At 47.3% G+C, this 23,275-nt stretch overlaps 1 protein-coding gene across 1 annotated transcript in view; it reads left to right on the forward strand.

The window, feature by feature from the left end:
* The window catches only part of ppp5c (protein phosphatase 5, catalytic subunit), a 30,269-nt gene that overhangs the window by 1,550 nt on the left and 5,444 nt on the right, over window positions 1-23,275 (forward strand). Inside the window, exons 2-11 of the mRNA XM_067974889.1 lie at window positions 2,113-2,354; window positions 9,524-9,671; window positions 10,385-10,506; window positions 12,992-13,057; window positions 14,085-14,183; window positions 15,755-15,860; window positions 18,820-18,962; window positions 20,440-20,527; window positions 21,490-21,530; window positions 22,477-22,655. Coding sequence (XP_067830990.1) covers window positions 2,113-2,354; window positions 9,524-9,671; window positions 10,385-10,506; window positions 12,992-13,057; window positions 14,085-14,183; window positions 15,755-15,860; window positions 18,820-18,962; window positions 20,440-20,527; window positions 21,490-21,530; window positions 22,477-22,655 — 1,234 coding nt within the window. The remainder of the gene's footprint in view (window positions 1-2,112; window positions 2,355-9,523; window positions 9,672-10,384; window positions 10,507-12,991; window positions 13,058-14,084; window positions 14,184-15,754; window positions 15,861-18,819; window positions 18,963-20,439; window positions 20,528-21,489; window positions 21,531-22,476; window positions 22,656-23,275) is intronic.

Below are 23,275 nucleotides of genomic sequence, written 5' to 3' on the forward strand. Positions count from 1 at the left end.
AAATAAATTTCTCCTGATTTTTCTTATGGATTTATTTGTGACTGTCTTGTATTTATGACTCCTAATTTTGGACTCCCCACAAGTGGAAACATCTTCTCTACATCTACCCTATCAAACCCCTTATCATCCTTGTAAATCTTTTTTGCACCTTCTCTATTGAATTACAAATGGTTTAGCAAGAAAGATAGTGCAGTTGGGTAGTCAGAGTGAGGGGAAGGAGCAAAGCAACAGGACTTGAAGTTTAATCCAGTAAGACTGGGATGGCAAGCTTACAGCGGGCCCAAAGATATAGCGTAATGCCTCTCCAAGAGTGAGTTGCAGGCTGAAATCTAATTGAAGTTCCACAGAATAATGGCCTCCCATCAGTGATCATTGGGCTCTAGATAGGCACTAACAAAAGGCAAGCAAGACAAAGTGATGGTGGACAAAAGGCCTCCCAAAAATTGAATATATTCAGAAGATTGCACAGCTATTACATATAACTTACCTGCTTTCATGACCTCGGGACATCCCAAAGGCTTTAGAAGTGTAGTCAGGGTTGATATGTAGGCAAAAGTGGCAGTCAATTTGTGCATAGCAAGATCCCATACACAGCAGTGAGATGAGAGATCAGTTAATCTGTTCTTAGTGGCGTTTGGTTGAGGGACGAATGTTGACCAGGACACTGAAGGAACTCCCTTCAAGTAGTGCCACGAGATCTTTTGCGCCCACCTGAACAGGCAGGCGGGTGCTTGTTTTAATGTCTCATCCAGAAGGTGATACCTTTTACAATGCAGCACTCAATATTGTACTTAGCCTGGATGCTGGGTCAGTTGAATTTTTTGTGACTGAGCTCCATAGATTTTTGTTTGTTGGGTAGAAGGCGGGTAAATGGAATTGTGGTATGGATCAGCCATGATCGGATTGAACGGCAGAACAGGCTCGAGAGGTTGAATGGCCTATCCCTGTTCCTATGTTCATGATCTCAAATCCTGGAGAGAGGCTTGGATCCACAACTCTCTGAATTAGAGGCGAGGATGCTGCTGCTGAGCTAAGCTGTCGAGGTATCCCCTCTGGAAAGAGCTGATGCTGAAGAGACTCCATGCATTTTAATTCATTCTTAAAATCACTTAATTTCCACTGAGAGTGCTCATTGAACAGTTTGTGCTACATTTGCTGCGAAAACATAAATCAAAAGTAATGGGTCCCCTGTCCCAGTACCAGGGTAATTCCACCCCTGTCTGCCAGCACAGTGATATATATTTTGTTCCTGATTAGAGGCCGATGATCCGAACTTGGAAAAGGCATGCGAACATCGGGTGATGAACATCTTGGCGCTGATAGGAACAGGAGTAGGCCATTCAGCCCCTCGTGCCTGCCCCGCCATTTGATAAGATCATGGCTGATCTGTGATCTAACTCCATATACCTGCCTTTGGCCCATATCCCTTAATACCTTTGGTTGCCAAAAAGCTATCTATCTCAGATTTAAATTTAGCAATTGAGCTAGTATCAATTGCCGTTTGCGGAAGAGAGTTCCAAACTTCTACCACCCTTTGTGTGTAGAAATGTTTTCTGATCTCACTCCTGAAAGGTCTGGCTCTAATTTTTAGACTGTGCCCCCTAGTCCTAAAATCCCCAACCAGCGGAAATAGTTTCTCTCGATCCACCCTATCCGTTCCCCTTAATATCTTATAAACTTCGATCTGATCACCCCTTAACCTTCGAAACTCTAGAGAATACAACCCCTGATGCTGCCCGTAGCTGAACAGCCAGCAAGTGCTCAAAAGCCTAGGCTCGCACAAGGCGGCTGGGCAGTCGGGAAAGGTGCCTGTGACGATGTAGCCTAGCACCTTCAGAAAAGGATGGGAGAGAATTGATGGCTGGGGGGGTGCGGGGAGACCGTTTTGAAGGTCCAGTTTAGGGTATTCACCCCTGGATTCTGCCTTGTGGCGCTTCATGCAACACCTGCAACAAGTGTTGGCTTTGACCTGAAGATATTTAAGTAGCGACAGTGCCCAATACAGTTAAGAGCCAAAGTACCTAATTGTGTGCAATTTCTGTTTAACACTGCAAGCTCTGGTAGGTGCGTTGCCTGTTGAAGTTTTCTAATGACGGCTTCTTATCCTTGCAGACAAGGACTACGACAATGCCATTAAGTATTATACACTGGCCATCGAACTGAACTCGCAGAATGCTATTTATTACGGGAATCGTAGTTTGGCGTACTTACGGACTGAATGTTATGGATACGCCTTGTCAGATGCCACCAAGGCAGTGGAACTGGATAAGAAATACATTAAAGGGTACTACAGGCGGGCAACAGCCAACATGGCACTGGGCAAGTTTAAGGCTGCACTCAAGGACTACGATGCGGTGAGTGAATTCTCCTGATTTTTTTTTGTTTTATAAAGCAGTTTTTATACTTGCATTTGTGTGATGAGACTCTCTTTCATGGGGCACAATCAGACTTTTTAGTTTTGTGAATAAAAGAAGAGCAAAATTAATCAACGTTGGGAGTCGGAAACAAAAATGCTGGTAACGTCCAGCAGGTCAGTCCGCATCTGGAGAATCAACAGTTTTGTCGACGGTTAGGACTTTGGGGCCCTCCACATCTGCAAATTAAGAGACGGACAAACATAATGCAACCAGGAAAGAGGGAGAGAAAAACAGTCAAACAAACCGAGAGGAAGCATCATCAGAATGATTGTTGGATGATAATGTCACAGTCAAATAATGGAGAGAAGCCTTAAAGAAATTGGAAGACATTAAATGGACAAAGAGAGGGTCGTGGGTAGGTAGCTGAGATAGTGGGAAGCCTACGGGAAAGACAGGAATGTGGGAACGGTGGAATCCAGAAAACCCAGGGATCGGGTTTAAAAATAAAAGATACCAACAAAGTACAGTGGGCCCACCACGAGAGAGAGAACTCGGCAGGAAGGGTACAGCCCCCTCTCCGTCTATCCGTGTCCTGTTTTCTTCCCCCCCCCCGCCCCCAAAGCACTGTGTCTGATGAAGGGTCTCCCTCCAATCCTAAGATGGGTTGTTGGCGTTTTCAGTGGGGGCAGACCCATCATCAGAACGGGTTGGGGGGTGCACGAGAGATGGGGCTGGGGCTGCTGTCCTGCGCTTTCTCCTTTCAGAACTGGTGGACCTGCTGTACTTTTGTGGCATCTTTTTGTTTTAAAAAAATAATTCTAAACTGTTGGTTTCCTGTTGTCCACCGTTCCCACGTTCCTGTCTTTTCCGTAGGCCTCCCACTGCCTCAGTGACAGGCCTGTAAGTGCCAGTGCACTCAGTGGTTGGACAGAGCCAATTATGACAATTTTGCACACTGTTCACTGAAATCTCTAGTGACAAAACTGTAAAGGGAAATGCAACATTGCACTCCTATTTTCAAAGCATATGCTAACCGATTAATCCCTGCGATTAGTATTTGAAGCTGTGCATCATCTGTTGTTTCACTGAATTTATTATTTCCTGTGTCAGTTGTTTCATTTCTGGGAGCTACGGTACAACTTTTAAAATCAGAGCACTTTTTAGAGGCCTGTTTGTACTCGTTTATCCAAGTTAATCACAGCCCAGTGACACCAGGACAACTTCAAGTGCCCTCCACTCTGTACAAAATAAAAATGAGCGTCAGTGGGGTCAGATTATAAATTTCTGAAGTTCAGAGGGAAAGGGAATTTCTTCACACAGATTTTTCTGAGGGTTTGTTTCAGTGCTTTTATTTTTCGAAAAGAGAAAGTTCGCTTTATTTGTTAGCATCAGTTTGGCTCAGTTGGCAGTGCACTCGCCTCTGAGTCAGAAGGTTGTGGGTTTAAGCTCCACTGCAGGACTTGAGCACTTAATCTAAACTGACCTTCCAGCGCAGTACTGGGGAAGTACTGCGTTGTCAGAGGTGCTGGCTTTCAGGTGAGAGGTTAAATCCAACCCTGTTCGGCTAGGCATAAAAGATCCTGCGGCATTTTGTCAAAGAAGAGCAGGGAGATCGTCCCATATCCTGTCCAACATTTATCCCTAAAGCAACATCACCAGTACAGACTGACTGGTGATTCATCTCGTTACTGGTTGTGGGACCTTGCTGTGCGCTCACTGACTGCTGCATTTTTCTACATAAGTGACTACACTTCACAAGTAATTCATTGGCTGTCAAGCGCTTTGGGGTGTCCTGAGGATGTGATGGGTGCTATATGAATGCACATTCCTTCTTTCTCTTGTTATTTATCTGTTGGAACTGTGAGCCTTGGGTTTGTTTTATTCTTGGTTGTTTTTACACTTTCTCTTCCCCTGAATGTGCTAAAGTGTTGGGGTGCAGTTCCACAGAACTGGTCGTTCTTTCACGTGTGATCCTATACAGTTGAGCTTGGTCAGGCTGTTCGACTGTGGGGTCTATCGCAGCTGAGTGGAATTCTGTCCTTTCTCTCACTCACACACACATACCCTGTGGGTTCCAACAGGAACTGCAGGAGCCTTGACTAGTTAAGAGGAGAGAAAAATGTGTGGAACTCAAAGCACTGAACACAAATGGGGGGAGGAAGCGATTTGTAGGATGGACTTCAGTTGGTATTTACAAGTGCTGTGACTTCACAGTGTGTCCAACCAAGATGTCCTCCCGTCTGACCACACAGACCTCTCTGCTCCGAAGCGAGGGAAGACAGTCCTGTTACTGCACTGTGAGTTTATTAAAAAAGGGATATGTTAAGTCCAGACATTTCCCTTTTGACTGACTCCCGATGTTGGTCCTTTGAGCCGATTGTTTTTTTATTCAGCGCGATACCCTCCAACAAATCCTATAAATGCTGGCAAACGTTTTAACAGTTGCTGCCGTGCGTTGTCAGGTGCATGCACAGAAATGTCAGGGTATTTATAGCAGGGCAGTAAGGACGATGAATCTTCTGTAAAAGCTTATTAGAAAATCATTCCACATACAGTCAACTCTTATAAATACAAATTGGGGGCATTCACAACTTATTTTAGCAGCAGGCTCGTCAGTCCCATTCTATTCCCCCCAAGAGGGTACGGTAGCATAGTGGTTATGTTACTGGGCTAGTAATCCAGAGTTCCTGGACTAAAATCCAGAGTCATGAGTTCAAATCCCGCCACGGCAGCTGGCGAATTTAAATTCAATTAATTAAATTCAATTAATTAAATAAAAATCTGGAATTAAAATACTAGTATCATGGCCATGAAACTACCGGATTGTCGTAAAAACCCATCTGGTTCACTAATGTCCTTTAGGGAAGGAAGCCTGCCGCCCTTACCCGGTCTGGCCTATATGTGACTCCAGACGCACAGCAATGTGGTTGATTCTTAATTGCCCTCTGAAATGGCCTAGCAAGCCACTCAGTTGTAAAAATCTCGCTACGAAAAGTCATAATAAGAATAAAACCGGACGGACGACCCGGCATCGGACCACTAGGCACCGGACACGACAACGGCAAAACACCAAGCCCAGTCGACCCTGCAAGGTCCTCCTTACTAACATCTGGGGACTTGTGCCAAAATTGGGAGAGCTGTCCCACAGACTAGTCAAGCAACAGCCTGACATAGCCATACTCACAGAATCATATCTTTCAGCTAACGTCCCAGACTCTTCTATCACCATCCCTGGGCATGTCCTGTCCCACCGGCAGGACAGACCCACCAGAGGTGGCGGTACAGTGATATACAGTCAGGAGGGAGTGGCCCTGGGAGTCCTCAACATTGACTCTGGACCCCATGAAATCTCATGGCATCAGGTCAAACATGGGCAAGGAAACCTCCTGCTGATTACCACCTACCGTCCTCCCTCAGCTGATGAATCAGTCCTCCTCCATGTTGAACACCACTTGGAGGAAGCACTGAGGGTAGCAAGGGCACAAAATGTACTCTGGGTGGGGGACTTCAATGTCCATCACCAAGAGTGGCTCGGCGGCAGCACCACTACTGACCGAGCTGGCTGAGTCCTGAAGGACATAGCTGCTAGACTGGGCCTGCGGCAGGTGGTGAGCGAACCGACACGAGGGAAAAACCTACTTGACCTCGTCCTCACCAATCTACCTGTCGCAAATGCATCTGTCCATGACAGTATTGGTAGGAGTGACCACCGCACAGTCCTCGTGGAGATGAAATCCCGTCTTCGCACTGAGGACACCATCCAACGTGTTGTGTGGCACTACCACCGTGCGAAATGGGATAGATTCAGAACAGATCTAGCAGCTCAAAACTGGGCATCCATGAGGCGCTGTGGGCCATCAGCAGCAGCAGAATTGTATTCCAGCACAATCTGTAACCTCATGGCCCGGCATATTCCTCACTCTACCATTACCAACAAGCCAGGAGATCAACCCTGGTTCAATGAGGAGTGTAGAAGAGCATGCCAGGAGCAGCACCAGGCGTACCTAAAAATGAGGTGCCAACCTGGTGAAGCTACAACTCAGGACTACATGCATGCTAAACAGCAGAAGCAACATGCTATAGACAGAGCTAAGCGATTCCACAACCAACGGATCAGATCAAAGCTCTGCAGTCCTGCCACATCCAGTCGTGAATGGTGGTGGACAATTAAACAACGAACGGGAGGAGGAGGCTCTGCAAACATCCCCATTCTCAATGATGGCGGAGTCCAGCACGTGAGTGCAAAAGACAAGGCTGAAGCGTTTGCAACCATCTTCAGCCAGAAGTGTCGAGTGGATAATCCATCTCAGCCTCCTCCCGATATCCCCACCATCACGGAAGCCAGTCTTCGGCCAATTCGATTCACTCCACGTGATTTCAAGAAACGGCTGAGTGCACTGGATACAGCAAAGGCTATGGGCCCCGACAACATCCCAGCTGTAGTGCTGAAGACTTGTGCTCCAGAACTAGCTGCGCCTCTAGCCAAGCTGTTCCAGTACAGCTATAACACTGGCATCCACCCGACAATGTGGAAAATTGCCCAGGTATGTCCTGTCCACAAAAAGCAGGACAAATCCAATCCGGCCAATTACCGCCCCATCAGTCTACTCTCAATCATCAGCAAAGTGATGGAAGGTGTCGTCGACAGTGCTATCAAGTGGCACTTACTCACCAATAACCTGCTCACCGATGCTCAGTTTGGGTTCCGCCAGGACCACTCGGCTCCAGACCTCATTACAGCCTTGGTCCAAACATGGACAAAAGAGCTGAATTCCAGAGGTGAGGTGAGAGTGACTGCCCTTGACATCAAGGCAGCATTTGACCGAGTGTGGCACCAAGGAGCCCTAGTAAAATTGAAGTCAATGGGAATCAGGGGGAAAACTCTCCAGTGGCTGGAGTCATACCGAGCACAAAGGAAGATGGTAGTGGTTGTTGGAGGCCAATCATCTCAGCCGCAGAGCATTGCTGCAGGAGTTCCTCAGGGCAGTGTCCTAGGCCCAACCATCTTCAGCTGCTTCATCAATGACCTTCCCTCCATCATAAGGTCAGAAATGGGGATGTTCGCTGATGACAGCACAGTGTTCAGTTCCATTCGCAACCCCTCAGATAATGAAGCAGTTCGAGCCTGCATGCAGCAAGACCTGGACAACATCCAGGCTTGGGCTCATAAGTGGCAAGTAACATTCGCGCCAGATAAGTGCCAGGCAATGACCATCTCCAACAAGAGAGAGTCTAACCACCTCCCCTTGACATTCAACGGCATTACCATCGCCGAATCCCCCACCATCAACATCCTGGGGGTCACCATTGACCAGAAACTTAACTGGACCAGCCATATAAATACCGTGGCTACGAGAGCAGGTCAGAGGCTGGGTATTCTGCGGCGAGTGACTCACCTCCTGACTCCCCAAAGCCTTTCCACCATCTACAAGGCACAAGTCAGGAGTGTGATGGAATACTCTCCACTTGCCTGGATGAGTGCAGCTCCAACAACACTCAAGAAGCTCGACACCATCGAAGATAAAGCAGCCTGCTTGATTGGCACCCCATCCACCACCCTAAACATTCACTCCCTTCACCACCGGCGCACTGTGGCTGCAGTGAGCACCATCCACAGGATGCACTGCAGCAACTCGCCAAGGCTTCTTCGACAGCACCTCCCAAACCCGCGACCTCTACCACCTAGAAGGACAAGGGCAGCAGGCGCATGGGAACAACACCACCTGCACGTTCCCCTCCAAGTCACACACCATCCCGACTTGGAAATATATCGCCGTTCCTTCATTGTCGCTGGGTCAAAATCCTGGAACTCCCTTCCTAACAGCACTGTGGGAGAACCGTCACCACACGGACTGCAGCGGTTCAAGAAGGTGGCTCACCACCACCTTCTCAAGGGGCAATTAGGGATGGGCAATAAATGCCGGCCTTGCCAGCGACGCCCACATCCCGTGAACGAATAAAAAAAAACTTTTAAACTCAGCACAACAAAATTACTGCTAACTCATCTCCGTCCCGACAGCTTTAGGTTTAAGGTGAGATTCTCTGTGTATATTTTTCCTTGTGTACTTGTTGGCCTCGACCGATTTTGCTCTGAGCTGTGAGTATTTCGTGTGTTTTACACCTGCAAATTTTTTTGTGTGCCAGTCTTGGTGGTAAATAGGCTGCTGTGCATTTCCGAGAGTCCAATTGTATCCAGTCTGGCATTTAGTTGTGTTTCTGGACAGTCCCAACTAAGGATGAGGTCGTTAATTAACCCTTTTAAAGAAAAATCCACCTCAAAAGTTATCCCTAGTAAAGTATAATGATGAATATATGCCATTTTCGTACTGTTTCTAATGGAATGCAATTCTAGATTGTGTCTTTCCAACCCTAGGTTGAGTCTGGAAAATTTTGAGCTGTGACACACTGATGGTTACAGGTCTGTTGCTTGTGATGGGAACAAGTTGAGGAGATGGATTAAGATTCAGACGCAAAGCAGATCACACACCATTTAATGTGCACAACATTTACCTGAGGAAGGAGGAAGTCTCCGAAAGCTTGTGAATTTAAAATAAAATTGCTGGACTATAACTTGGTGTTGTAAAATTGTTTACAATTGTCAACCCCAGTCCATCACCGGCATCTCCACATCATTTAATGTGCATTGGGCTAAGCGTGACTTCTCAGTAGTGTATTGGCACCAATACACAAAATAAGCCCCAGCGACAACACTCGGATGTGAGCGAGCCAGGCAGTCTCCAACGTGCAGACAATCTCATATTTGAGTGCCGTTATTTGACTTCAGCTAGCTGTTTATACTGTTGGCCCCCCCGCCAAAGTAAGTTTTTAAATTGAAAAATCCACATAGCAAGTTTGGCAAAGCTGGAAAACTCCCTGGTCCCTAGTCTTCACCTGTGTCGTCTGTAGTCAAGAGATGGCCAACAGATTGGGATCAATGGATTGAGAAGAGGGGGGTAGGGAACAATGACTTTGGAGGGAGAGGGCTTGATGGGCAGAATGACCTCTTCTCACTCCAGACTTTGTTCTTATGAGTGATTGCCCGGATGGGTTGGAGCGACTTATTTTTCGGAGATGGGTCACTCTCTGCATCTCTCCTCATGATAAACCCTCCGCGGTACACAACATGCGGTCGGATATAACCTTTGTGCCCGTCTGTTCTGCTGCAGGTGGTTAAAGTGAAGCCAAATGACAAAGACGCTAAAATGAAATACCAAGAGTGTAACAAAATTGTCAAACAGAAAGCCTTTGAACGTGCAATAGCAAACGATGAACTGAAGAGATCGGTGGTGGACTCTTTAGATATAGAGAGCATGAGTAAGTATCGGAGATGGCTAACTTTAAAAATGGAGACCTTGCGTTTCTCACTGGGGACACTGGTCCTGGGTCTGGATCCAGCTTGTGGAATCATACAGCACAGAAGGAGGCCATTCGGCCCATCGTGCAGTGCCGACTCTTTTGAAAGAGCTATCCAATTAGCCCCACTCCCCTGCCCTTTCCCCATAGTCCTGCAAATATTTCCCCTTCAAGTATTTATCCAATTCTCTTTTGAAAGTTATTATTGAATCTGCTTCCACCGCCCTTTCAGGCAGCGCATTCCAGATCATAATAACTCGCTGCATAAAAATTCTCCTCATCTCCTCTCTGGTTCTTTTGCCACTCTAACTGAAAATGCTGATTCTTGCTGGGATACGGGTACCGGGAGCTCTCGGCATTCTTCTCGTGTGAGCTTAGAGGGCAAGTGCTGCTAGGGTATTCGACCATGGAAAGCGTCACAGTGTGAACTCTGGTGATATTTACCCACAATACCATCAGGTGTGCTGAAGTTTTTTGAGTTGGGATAGAGTGTAGAACAAACCCCTCCCTCCTTTGCTTATTAATCGGTTTCAAGATTTCTGTGATCTTTGAGGAGACCCCCAGTGCTAGCAGTGCGCTGTCTCTCTCCCCCCCGCCCCCACCATCTAAACCTGTATTTTGATCCTGTACGTGTTGCAGTCTTTCATTCTCCTGGTTGTTTTTTGTGTGTTTAGCAATCGAAGATGATTATACTGGTCCCAAACTGGAAGATGGGAAAGTCACTTTACAGTTCATGAAAGATCTAATGCAGTGGTTTAAAGACCAGAAGAAATTGCACAGGAAATGTGCTTATCAGGTAGGTAACAGCAAATCCTGGGCACTTCTCAGAACTCTCGTGTAGATATCTAAAGAGGAGCCGCTTCGCCCTCGGGTAAGGTGCCTTCTTTCGCTTCCGTTACTCATTATTATCCTTGGCTGTTTGTGACTTCTCGTGGTACAGCACTTTGTGATCTTTATTCCAACCACCCCATAACCTTTACTCTTCCCTGCTAAGTCCTTTTCAAAGACTTGCTGTAGCGCATTGTAACCAGGAGATGTCAGGGTGGTAATGGCACAAGATGCTACAAATACGGTAACCCATAACCCACGTCTTAACCAGAACACTGTAGGCCATATCATGGAAGCAGCGTCTTTATTTTTTGTCTGATTACACTGCTGTGAAGCGCCTTGGGACGTTTTACTAAGTTAAAGACGCAATATAAATGCGAGTTGTCGTAGGCCAACCAGTTTTATTTGTTTTTGTTTTCAGCTTACAAATTGTGACAATTAAACAATCACTAACATTACAGTAATAAATCCACTAGAATTATTTTTATTACTATAGTAACCCATAAGACCATAAGAGATAGGAGCAGGAGTAGGCCATTCGGCTCCTTGAGCCTGCTCCACCATTCAATGAGATCATGGCTGATCTGATTTTTACCTCAACTCCGCTTTCCCGCCCTTTCCCCATATCCTTTGACTCCCTTGCTGATCAAAAATTTGTCTAACTCAGCCTTGAATGTATTCACTAACTCAGCCTCCACAGCTTTTTGGGGTAAAGAATTCCAAAGATTCACAACCCTCTGGGAGAAGAAATTCCTCCTCATTTCCGTCTTAAACGGGCGACCCCTTATTCTGAGACTATGCCCCCTAGTTTTAGATTCCCCCATGAGGGGTAACATCCTCTCAGCATCTACCCTATCGAGTCCCCTTAGAAACTTGTGTGTCTCAATAAGATCTCCTCTCATTCTTCTAAACTCCAATGAGTATAGACCCAACCTGTTCAATCTTTCCTCATAAGACAATCCTTCCATACCCAGAATCAACCCAGTGAACCTTCTCTGAACTGCCTCCAATGCAGGTATGTCCTTCCTTAAATAAGGGCACCAGAACTGTACGCAGTACTCCAGGTGTGGTCTCACCAGCACCCTGTACAGTTGCAGCATGACTTCCCTGCTTTCATACTCCATCCCCCGAGAAATAAAGGCCAATATTCCGTTTGCCTTCCGGATTACCTGCTGCACCTGTATGTTGACTTTTTGTATTTCATGTACGAGGACACTCAGATCCCTCTGTACCGCAGCATTCTGTAGTATTTCTCCATTCAAATAATATTTTGCTTATTTATTTTTCCTCCCAAAGTGGATGACTTCCCATTTTCCCACATTATATTCCATCTCCAAATTTTTGCCCAGCTCTTTTTTCCCCCCTCATCTTTTATTTTCCCTCCCCTTCTTACCTCCTCCCCCCCCCCCCCCCACTCAATTTTTATGTTTAAAATATTTAACTTTATTCCTGTCTCCCTGCTCCCTCCCACCCACCATTCGCAGTGGCAGCCTTTTTTTTGAAGAAGGTTTTCACTGTAAACCTGCTTTAAAGGTTTTTTTTTCCTCAGCTTATGGGAAAGCTATATTTAGAAGATCACCACTGGCATTATGTAGCTGTGAATGTTGCATTCAAACACAAGTAAACTTGTCCTGAATCCTGGCAGTCTGACGAGTTAAACTGGTCTGTGGCGCTTGGGAGGGCTGCAGCTGTTTAAAATGCAGTAGATCACAAACCTCCTAGTTTACATAAGAACATAAGAAATAGGAGCAGGAGTAGGCCAATCGGCCCCTCGAGCCTGCTCCGCCATTCAATAAGATCATGGCTGATCTGATCCTAACCTCAAATCTAAATTCATGTCCAATTTCCTGCCCGCTCCCCGTAACCCCTAATTCCCTTTACTTCTAGGAAACTGTCTATTTCTGTTTTAAATTTATTTAATGATGTAGCTTCCACAGCTTCCTGGGGCAGCAAATTCCACAGCCCTACTACCCTCTGAGTGAAGAAGTTTCTCCTCATCTCAGTTTTGAAAGAGCAGCCCCTTATTCTAAGATTATGCCCCCTCGTTCTAGTTTCACCCATCCTTGGGAACATCCTTACCGCATCCACCCGATCAAGCCCCTTCACAATCTTATATGTTTCAATAAGATCGCCTCTCATTCTTCTGAACTCCAATGAATAGAGTCCCAATCTACTCAACCTCTCCTCATATGTCCGCCCCCTCATTCCCGGGATTAACCGAGTGAACCTTTGGTTTGCCTGGATCCTGGATCGTGCACGTTGTTAAAGCAGCAAACATATTACCCCCCACCCTTCACTAAATGGGAGGTCAAGTTCTGATACCAGTTAGTATTTTTAACATCTATTCTGCTCCCATATATCCGTATCTCGTGAGTTTAGAATTAAGGCTCCTGTTCAATTCTTAGTCCCACTCTCCGCGTTGTGCATTTGACTTTTCTCACCTTCTCTTACAGATTCTGGTCCAGGTGAAAGAAGTGCTGTCGAAATTACCCAGTCTGGTAGAAATCACACTGGGCGAGGTAAGGTCTATGATGGGAGCTGGTAATGTTTCTGTCACCATAATGACAGGGGAGTGGAACTAATTGAATAGCTCGTTCAAAGAGCCGCCACAAGCACGATGGGCCAAATGGCCTCCTGTGCTGTATGATTGTAGAATCCTAGAACCATTCCTTATTCTCTAGTTAGTTAGTTAGTTATAACCAGAGAATAAGGAAAGCGCAAGATGCGCTAATGCTAAGACTGAGCACTTGTGCAGGAAACGTGGGGTCTATAATACACAAGACCCTACTTTTCCTGCACAAATGCTTAAACTCCTTGCCCAGATGTCAACACCAAGGCTGCTCTGACACAGAACCCCAAGAGCAGCTCAAGGTCATTTTCCTTTTTCTTCTATTTTTTTTCTCAATCGTTTGTTCCTCTTCTTCCCAGAAACTACTCCAGGCCAATGGCAGCCCTCCTCTGAGTTCCCATATTCCTGTGTGAACCTGGATATCGAGTGATGATAGGGGACTCAACTGGGGCAGGCATCACAGCCAAGCCCAATCCTGATGTTGCGCTCTCGTTCTCTCTCTCGTCCTCCCTCTCTCTATCGTCCTCTCTCTATCGTCCTCTCCCTCTCTCTCTCTCTCTCTCTCTCTCTCTCTCTCGTCCTCTCTCTCTCTCTCTCTCGTCCTCTCTCTCTCTCTCTCTCTCTCGTCCTCTCTCTCTCTCTCTCTCTATCGTCCTCTCTCTCTCTCTCTCTCTATCGTCCTCTCTCTCTCTATCGTTCTCTCTCTATCGTCCTCTCTCTCTCTATCGTCCTCTCTCTCTCTCTCTCTCTCTCTCTATCGTCCTCTCTCTCTCTCATGCATGAGTACAGTGACTGGAAACTGAACCAAGGACCGTCCTGGTCTATTGGGCTCAGATTCTCTCTGCACAAACTCCTTGAGACATCACAGAGTCCGGTGTTACTTTCTTTATATTCTTTTGTGAGAATAGTGATTAGACTGTTGCCTGCATTTGTGGGTCGGTGACTTGTTTGTACGCAGCTGCCTGTTTCTCTTTCAGAAAGAGTCCATTACCATTTGCGGAGACATTCACGGACAGTTCTATGACCTGTTGAATATATTTGAACTCAATGGATTACCTTCAGAATCTAATCCTTATGTATCCTTTTCACATTGAGGGAGCCCTGGTAAAGTGCACATGGTGCAAGTGGCCGCAATGCAATTCAGAGAGGGACAGAAATTAATAAAGAACTTGCATTTATATGGGGCCTTTCAAGTCCTCAGGATGTCACAGCCATTGAATTACTTTCTGGAAGTGCAGTCACTGGTGTTATGTGCGGCAGCCAATTTGCACACAGCAAGATCCCGCAAACAGCAACGAGATGAAAGACCACTTAATTTGCATTGGTGATGTTGGTTGAGGGATCAGTGTTGGCCAGGACACTGGAAGAACTCCCTACTCTTCTTTGATAAAATGCCTCAGGATCTTTTATGTCCACCTGAACAGGCTGGCGGGGTCTGATGGAACTTCTTTCCTCTGACAATGCAGCACTTCCTCAGAGCACTTCTGTAATCCATCTGAACAAGCAGGCAGGGCCTCATTTTAACATCTCATCTGAAGGACAGCACCTCCAGTAATGCAGCACTCCTTCAGTACTGCACTGAAGTGTCAGCCGGGATTACGGGCTCAAGTCCTGGAGTGGGGATTGAACCTACAACCTTCTGCCTCGGAGGCAGGAGTATTACTCGCTGAGTGCGGATGATTGAAAGAAGGGTACTTATTCCGCTGGTTGATGGGTAACAATGTGTCACGTGTTTGGGCTTGACTGTGATATTACTGATGAGAAACCAGTGTCCAGGACATGGTGTCCCTCCCACCCCATTTATTTGTTTTTTCCTCGCTGGTTTTCTCCACCAGCATTGATTCCTTGCTAGTGTCCTGTTCCAGAGGTGTCAGCGTTCTGGTACCTTGCCCACTCTTCCGTATGAGTGTCAACAAGACATTCGACTATGGGCGGCATCGCAGCCCAGCCCAATCCTTTCTGCCTACCATCCACAAGTTCCCTTTCCGGCATGGATCGCTATATAGTGATTAGGAGCAGGAATCCTGGTTGATTTCCCTTCTTCTCTCCACCCTCCTATTCCCTAGATCAGGGACGCTGAGGCCAATTTTAGCAGCCTAGCTAAGATTAGTAAGCGCAGACCAGAGATGAATTTGGCCACATGGCTCGGTTATTCGCTGTGTAAACTCGCTGAGCCGTTTGTACTGCAGAATGGATTTCAGCGGTACTGGTTCCACAATACGGTCTGGCCGCCTGTATTCGAAATCTGCCCCATGAACAGCAGGAACAACAGAATGGCAGCATAATCGCTTTGTGCCTTTTACTGTTCTGTGCATGGGCCTCTTCAGCCGTGCACACGGCCCCAACGATTGTGAAAATTGCCTTACCCGCCACTGGCACCCCCTCCGTCTGAAGCAGCTCGTTACACTGTCCTCTGCTTCTGGCAGCAGTCGCGACACCTCAAATTATATTCCTCCAGAGGTAGGACTGGAACCAGAAATTGTGGGGGTCGTGTACATTGCCCCCCCCCCCCCCCAAAACCAGGCAAGGTATTTCGTCACTGCTCACCCCACGTCCCTTCGTGTAACAGAGGAGCCAAATCCTGTTTGATTTCATGTGTTCTCCACTGCTAACCCAGCTCATGGTCCTTAATGTGCTCGTCGCTCAGTTATTTAATGGTGATTTTGTAGACCGAGGGTCTTTCTCCGTGGAGGTTATATTAATCCTGTTTGGATTCAAGCTGCTCCAGCCAAATCACTTCCATGTTCTTCGAGGTAAGATTTGTTTTCCCTTTTTGTCCTGTGTAAAACAAAGAACTTGCATTTATATAGAGCCTTTTATTAATTGTATCCATGTGATTTATATCAATTAGTGTTAATTATATTCAGGTGGTGTGTATCAGTTGGGGACTCTCTTGTATCCATAAATAAGAGAGCTTATCTAGGGTGTGGTGGGTGTCATGTGGAGCTCTGAATAAAGGCTTGGAAGCAACTGAAGACCAAGCTCTAGTATTCTATCCTACCCACCGGGCTATCCAGTTTACAACACCTTTCACTACCTCATGACATCCCAAAGCGCTTTACAATGAAGTACTTAAGAAGTGCAGTCACTGTTGTAATGTAGGAAACGCAGCTGCCAATTTGTACACAGCAAGATCCCACAAACGGCAGTAAAATAAATTACAAGATCATCTTTTTTTTCAGGTGTATCTTGTCCCTTTTGACCTTCTTAAATGGGTGTCTTCTCTGATTCTGGGGGAGGGGTCTCCACACCAACCCAATCAGTTTCCCTTTCTCCCCTGCCCCCCACCCTCCCAATAAAACAGTCCCATCTAGTCAGGGTCCTGGTTTAAATGAGGCACGACACCGTGCCATGAATCAATGCCAAGAAAAGAAATGTGCCATGAGCGAGTGTGATGGTGCAGCAGTTTTGACGGATAAAAAGGCTTTGTAAAAAAAATCTCTTCCCACTTCAAAATGGAGAGGGGCAGATTAGAAAAGAGGCAAGAACATGGGTTAAACGAAAGCGGAAAAAATAGGGACAGATAGGGGGAAATTGAAGTTCTTGAATAAGGGAATAACTTGGAATGAGAGTGAGGGTTGGCGGGGGGGGGGGGGAATAAGAGCGATGAGTGGGCAGAATTCAAATTTGGACACTTTTTTAGTTGAGATCAGTTTGGGTTTAACGCTCCAGACAGGACAGTTGAGCATTTTAGGTGGAAAGGGGTCACTGAGCAGGAGAAGGGGAAACATTTCGGGGTGGTGGGGCGAATGAGGAGAGGAAAAGAGACCAAAGGAAGGCAAGATGGGAGGTAGTACAGCATAGTGGTTGTAGGGGAGAATTTAAGATGCGAGGAGGGGGATCAGTGGCAGAGAGCAGACTGGCAACTTAGACACTCCTTTGTAAATAATGCTCCTTGCCATATAGCCTAGACACTAGGTATTAATGCAGATGAAACAGTTTAAGCCTGTCTTGGCTCATCCTTTCCATGGGAAACAGATGGGTGGCTACAGAGCCTTTCATGACCTCAGGGCACCCCAAAGTGCTTTAACTGCCAGTGAAGTATTTTTGAAGTGTTGTCACTGCACAGCAAGATCCCACAAACAGCAATGAGATAAATGACCATCCAAGATGATCCATCTTAGTGATGTCGGTTATGAGATAAATATTGGCCCAGAACATCAGGGAGAACTCCCCTGCTCTTCGAATAAGCCGTGGGATCTTTTATGTCCACCCGAGAGGGCAGACATGACCTCGGTTTAACATCTCATCCGAAAGACAGCACCTCCGCCAGTGCAACACTCCCTCAATACCGCACTGGAATGTCAGCCTGGATTATATGCTCAAGTCTCTGGAGAAAGGGTTGAACCCAAGATCTGTGCTACCACTGAACTTGAGGCTGACATCTAAGATTATTTGAAGTTCAAAGCAATAAATTCTCCTGCTTGGTGACAAGACGTTATTGTAACATGGTGTAATATAATCCCACTGGGCAAGCTCCTGACACATAGGGAGGGAGAGAAAGAGCAAACAAGACACAAATACCACAAAAGTGAGTGAAAGTGAGAAAGGGGAGGCAGACAAAAGCATGAGCAAGGAGGGTGCAAAAAATAACGGCTTGCACGGCAAGAAAGAGTAAGAATAAATTAGTGTGTGAGCTGCAGCAAAAGAGCATCCACTTGGCGAACATTAGCTGATCCACTTCCCTTTTATGTGTCTTTTTTATTCCCCCAGGATTTTTCCTGGCTCCCCCCACTGGGGTGCCTTGCCCAGGCAGCCATTTTGCATAGAGTGACATAGAAATTTACAGCACAGATACAGGCCATTCGGCCCAACTGGTCCATGCTGGTGTTAATGCTGCACATGAGCCTCCTCCCGCCCGACTTCATCTCACCCCATCGGCGAATCTAAATTCATAGCTCACGTCCCTGGATTTGTTGCCTGCAAGTCGAGACTGAAAGTATCTGCAGGTTGATTGACCGTAGGAGAGATTGCAGCCGAGCCCAGCCCCGTCTCTGCACTTTTCAGCTGGGGGTTACTAGATTGCAGCCTGGAGCAGCGGGAGACCTGCCTGTCTGTTTCTCCCCCTCCCACACCCTGTCCCCTTTCCCTGCTTGGCTGAATTCTAGCAGGGAGCCCAGAGGCAAGCTTAGCTCCCCTGCTGTCTTGCACTGAATGGCTTGTGACACCATTCACTCTCTTCACCACCGGCGCACAGTAGCTGTTGTGTGTACCATCCACAGGATGCACTGCGGCAACTCGCCAAGGCTTCTTTGACAGCACCTCCCAAACCCACGACCTCTACCACCTAGAAGGGCAAGAGCAGCAGGTACATGGGAACAACAACACCACCTGCACGTACCCCTCCAAGTCACACACCGTCCCGACTTGGAAATATATCGCCGTTCCTTCATCGTCGCTGGGTCAAAATCCTGGAACTCCCTTCCTAACAGCACTGTGGGAGAACCTTCACCACACGGACTGCAGCGGTTCAAGAAGGCGGCTCACCACCACCTTCTCAAGGGGCAATTAGGGATGGGCAATAAATGCCAGCCTCGCCAGCGACGCCCACATCCCATGAACAAATTTTTTTTTAAAAAGGGAGGATTTCAGACAGCAGCAGGTAGATTTTGAGAGACGGCAGCAGGCCATTGCAATTTGCAAAGAAGTTTGACGTATGGCAAAAAACAGTGATGCCTGTGGTTAACGGGAGGCGTGTTTTGGCCATTGCAGGTAACCACGAAACGGACAACATGAACCAAATGTACGGTTTTGAGGGTGAGGTGAAGGCCAAATATACGTCGCAGATGTTTGAGCTCTTCAGCGAGGTGTTCCAGTGGCTGCCTTTGGCTCAGTGCATCAACAGTAAAGTATTGGTGAGGAAGCCTTGGTATAAACTCTCCTGTTTCGGTAGCGTCTGACACTGACCGCTGTTTCTTGGCTTTCCAGGTTCTCTCAAGAAAAGGTCAGAAAGCCACTGATTAAAAGAAAGAACTTGCATTTATATACATGAATTCCAGCATGGACTCGATAGGCCGAATGGCCTCCTTCCGCGCTGTAACCTTTCTATGATTCTATATCGTGCTTTTCACAACCTTAGAACGTCCCAAAGCGCTTTACAGCCAATAAAGTACTTTTTAAGTGTAATCACTGTTGTAATGTAGGAAACGCGGCAGCTAATTTGCGCACAGCAAAATCCTGCAAACAGCAACATGATGAATGATCAATTAAACTGAATTTAGGTATTGGTTGATGGATTAAATATTGGCCTGGACACCAAGCAGAACTCCCCTCCTCTTTGAATAGAGCCATGGGATCTCTTACGTCCACCTGAGAGGGCAGACGAGGCCTCGGTTTAACGTCTCATCCGAAAGATGGCACCTCCGACACTGCAGCACGCTCTCAGTACTGCGTTGGAGTGTCGGCCTGGATTTTGTGCTCAAGCAGAATTATTTTATTTTATTGCCTTCTGGGTTTTTCTAACCTCCACCACCCTCTGGTGCGGAGGTGGGTACAGTTCCACAGGCACCATTAGCCCTCTGGCGCCTCGCCCAAGTGGCTGTTCACGTGTGAACCTAGACAGTGAGCCTCACCAGGCTATTTGACTACAGGAGGGAGGGGGACATCACAGCTATGCCAGACAGTGTCCGCGCGTACAGGGCTCGCTGGACAGTACCCCGACTGCTGCCTGGACTGAATTCAGCCAACTTAGCATAGGCTGGGTCTTCGCGATCTGTTTACCTCAACAACTTGCATTTATACAGAGCCTTTAACGTAGTAAAAGCGTTCAAAGAAGCTTCATCTAGACAAAATTTTACACCAAGCCACATAGGAGATATTAGGGCAGGTGACCAAAAGTTTGGTCAAAGAGGTAGGTTTTAAGCAGCAACAATGGAGGAGAGCGAGGAAAAGCTTTAGGGAGGGAATTCCAGAGCTTGGGGCCCAGGCAGCTGAAGGCACGGCCGCCAATGGTGGAGCGATGAAAATTGGGGATGCGCAAGAGGCCAGAACTGGAGGAGCGCAGCGATCTCGGAGGGTTGTAGGGCTGGAGGAGGTTAGGGAGGGGCGAGGCTACAGAGGGATTCGAACATCGAGGTGTTGCTGGACCGGGAGCCAATGTAGGTGAACGGGGCATTTGGTGCGAGTTAGGATACGGGCAGCAGAGTTTTGGACGAGCTCAAGTTTACGGAAGGTGGGAGGCCGGCCAGGAGAGCATTGGCATCGTCGAGTCTGGAGGTAACAAAGAATACTTTTTCGCTCGACCGGGGAGGGCTAGGTGAGGTGGGGGGGCTGCTACAGGAAGATACTGGACTGTGCAGCCTTCTGATCGATTTAAAATTATTCACCATATAGATTATGCACGGAGGGCTCTTCAGTGAAGATGGCATAACCCTCGACGACATCAAGAAGATCGAGCGGAACAGACAGCCTCCAGACTCGGGTATGAAATCCCATCCTGCCGCTCTCTGACGGGACTCTGAGCATGTTATCTGGCCGAGGCTTCCATGATTGGTGGCCTGTGCCCATGACTGAGTGCAAGATGTGCTGGGGCCTAGCTGAGATCAAACATAGTGGAGGCGTTGACGCCTTATGAAATAGATCAGTGTAAAAATTCGATTTTGTTTCTTGAACCTTAAGTCTTTTTCTTAAAGCTATAAATTTTTGCGTTTACACTTCAAGAGGGATTATACATAGAAGTGTAAAGCTTTAATCTTACTGATTTAACCCCTCAAACACTGCCCTGAATGTGATGTGTGTGTGTGTGTGTGTGTGTGTGTGTGTAAGTGCACGCTTATACACTAGTGCCAAACGCATTCCACTCGTTTAAGTGGAATAAGTAAATAAAGAGAAACTATTCCCATTGGCGGAAGGGTCGAGAACAGAGGACACAGATTCAAGGTGATTGGCAAAAAAAACAAAGGCGACTTGAGGAACAATTTTTTACGCAGTGAGCAGTTATGATCTGGAACGCGCTGCCTGAAAGGGCGGTGGAAGCAGATTCAGTCGTGGCTTTCAAAAAGGGAATTGGATAAATACTTGAAGGGAGAAAATTTGTAGGGCCATGGGGGAATGGGACTAACTGGATTGCTCTTACAAAGAGCCGGCACAGGCTCAGTGGGCCGATTGGCCTCCTGTGCTGCAATCTATGATTATCTTTTATTTAGAGCAGTCACACGGAGATTTCTAAGCTACAAATGAAGAGGCTTTTTTGTTTCTCATAAGTTAACAAAGGTTTTTTTTTTGAACATACGAAGAAGCAATAAATTGATCTGTCTCTTTCCTCTGTCTCACTGCCATATTTCATTGTATCCAATACCAGGCTTACTGTTTCTCTGTTCCTGAGTACTGCACTCCTCCTACCTTTTTTAAAATATTCTCTTTTATCTGCTTGTTTTGCAACAGGTCCAATGTGTGACTTGCTCTGGTCAGACCCACAGCCTCAGGTAAGAGACCAAAACCAGGACAGACTCCGGCCAAACCTCAGCCATTCTTTGTGTCAGCCTAGACCAGAGGCATCCAGTGTCCAACCTGTGAACCTAGGACCACATGGGTTTCTTCCCCCGTCCCGTCGGCGCCCCAGAGCCTTGGTAATCGAAGCCCATACAGCTCCCAGTTGTGCTTTATTGTTTGCTGGTTTGTCCTGTTTGAATTTTCTGGGCCTGGACGTTTGCAAGGACTGTTCACGCTGTTTTCTCATTGGTGGATAAATCCTAAGTCAGAACACACACATCTGTACTGGGAGAACTCACTCGCTGCTGCTGTGAGAGCTTTTACGTCCACCTGAGAGGGCAGACGGGGCCTCTGGTTTAACGTCTCATCCGAAAGGCGGCACCTCCGACAATGCAGCACTCCCTCAGTATCAGCAACCCGAGATATCTGCAGGGGTAATGGGAACAGGATTTCAAAAATTGTGCTTCCCCGAGGCTCCATGGTACGATCTACACAGCCCACGAAGGCAGAGGCTCGGACACCTGTGGCCGAGGGCAGTGACTGCTGGCAGACAGTTCAGCCATAGGAGAATTGTCGCCAAGCCTGGCCCTGGGCCCTCTAGACATGCGTGCCCTTCCACTGGATAGTGTTCAGGGGCTGGATTTCCCCCCACTGCCCCTGATTCCTTCCCTAACCCAGGATTCCAGATACCCATTGTGGCACCCCAACTTCACCAATGTCGCATAGCTGGGATCAAACCTGGGAATGTTCTGATCCGTGGGGCTCCGTACCATACTGAGCAATGCATTTTCCCAGTTAGCCGTCAGAGGAACTCTGCCGAAATCCTCTAACCCTGCTGCCCACACCCCCCGAGTAGTTGCGTTAACGGCAGTTGTTTTTGTGGTATGTCTTGCCCAGTGCCCAGAGTGAAAAGTGCCCACGTCTCCGTTGCCTTTCCAGAACGGGAGGTCAGTCAGCAAGCGTGGCGTCAGCTGCCAGTTCGGACCGGATGTCACCAGCCGGTTCCTGGAAGAGAACCAACTAGATTACATAATCCGGAGCCACGAGGTGAAGCCAGAGGGCTACGAGGTTACGCACGACGGCAAATGTATCACTGTGTTCTCGGCACCAAACTATTGGTGAGTATTCTGTACTGTTCCAGTGACTCTTCGGAGCACCGTGGATTGGTTCTGCCCAATGAAAGGAGGGGTGGGGGGGGAACTGCTGCCCGTTCACCTTTTACTGCCCCCACCAATTCTTCTCCCGAAGGCGCCGGCTGACTCCACGAGTTTACAGATGGAGGCCATCCGGCCTGCCACGTCTGTGCTAGAGCAATCCAAAACGTAATCCCACTGCCCTGCTCTCCTCCCCACCTTCCTCTGCCTCAAATGTTTATCCAGCTTCGAGCAGAGACGGTTAAGGGGAGATTTAATGGAGGGGTTTCGATAGAGTAAATAAGGAGAAACTGTTTCCGTCGGCAGGAGGGTCGGTAACCAGAGGACACAGATTTAAGGTAATTAGCAAAAGAGCCAGAGGGGAGATGAGAATGTTTTTTTTACGCAGCGAGTTGTTCTGATCTGGAATGCGCTGCCTGAAAGGGCGGTGGGAGCAGATTCAGTAATAACTTTCAACAGAGAATTGGATAAATACTGGAAGGGGAGAAAATTGCAGGGCTTATGGGGAAAAGAGCAGGGCAGTGGGACTAATTGGATAGCTCTTTCAAAGAGCCGGCACAGGCACGATGGGCTGAATGGCTATC

This window comes from Heptranchias perlo, chromosome 41 (genome assembly GCF_035084215.1).
Source record: "Heptranchias perlo isolate sHepPer1 chromosome 41, sHepPer1.hap1, whole genome shotgun sequence".
Taxonomy (NCBI): domain Eukaryota; kingdom Metazoa; phylum Chordata; class Chondrichthyes; order Hexanchiformes; family Hexanchidae; genus Heptranchias; species Heptranchias perlo.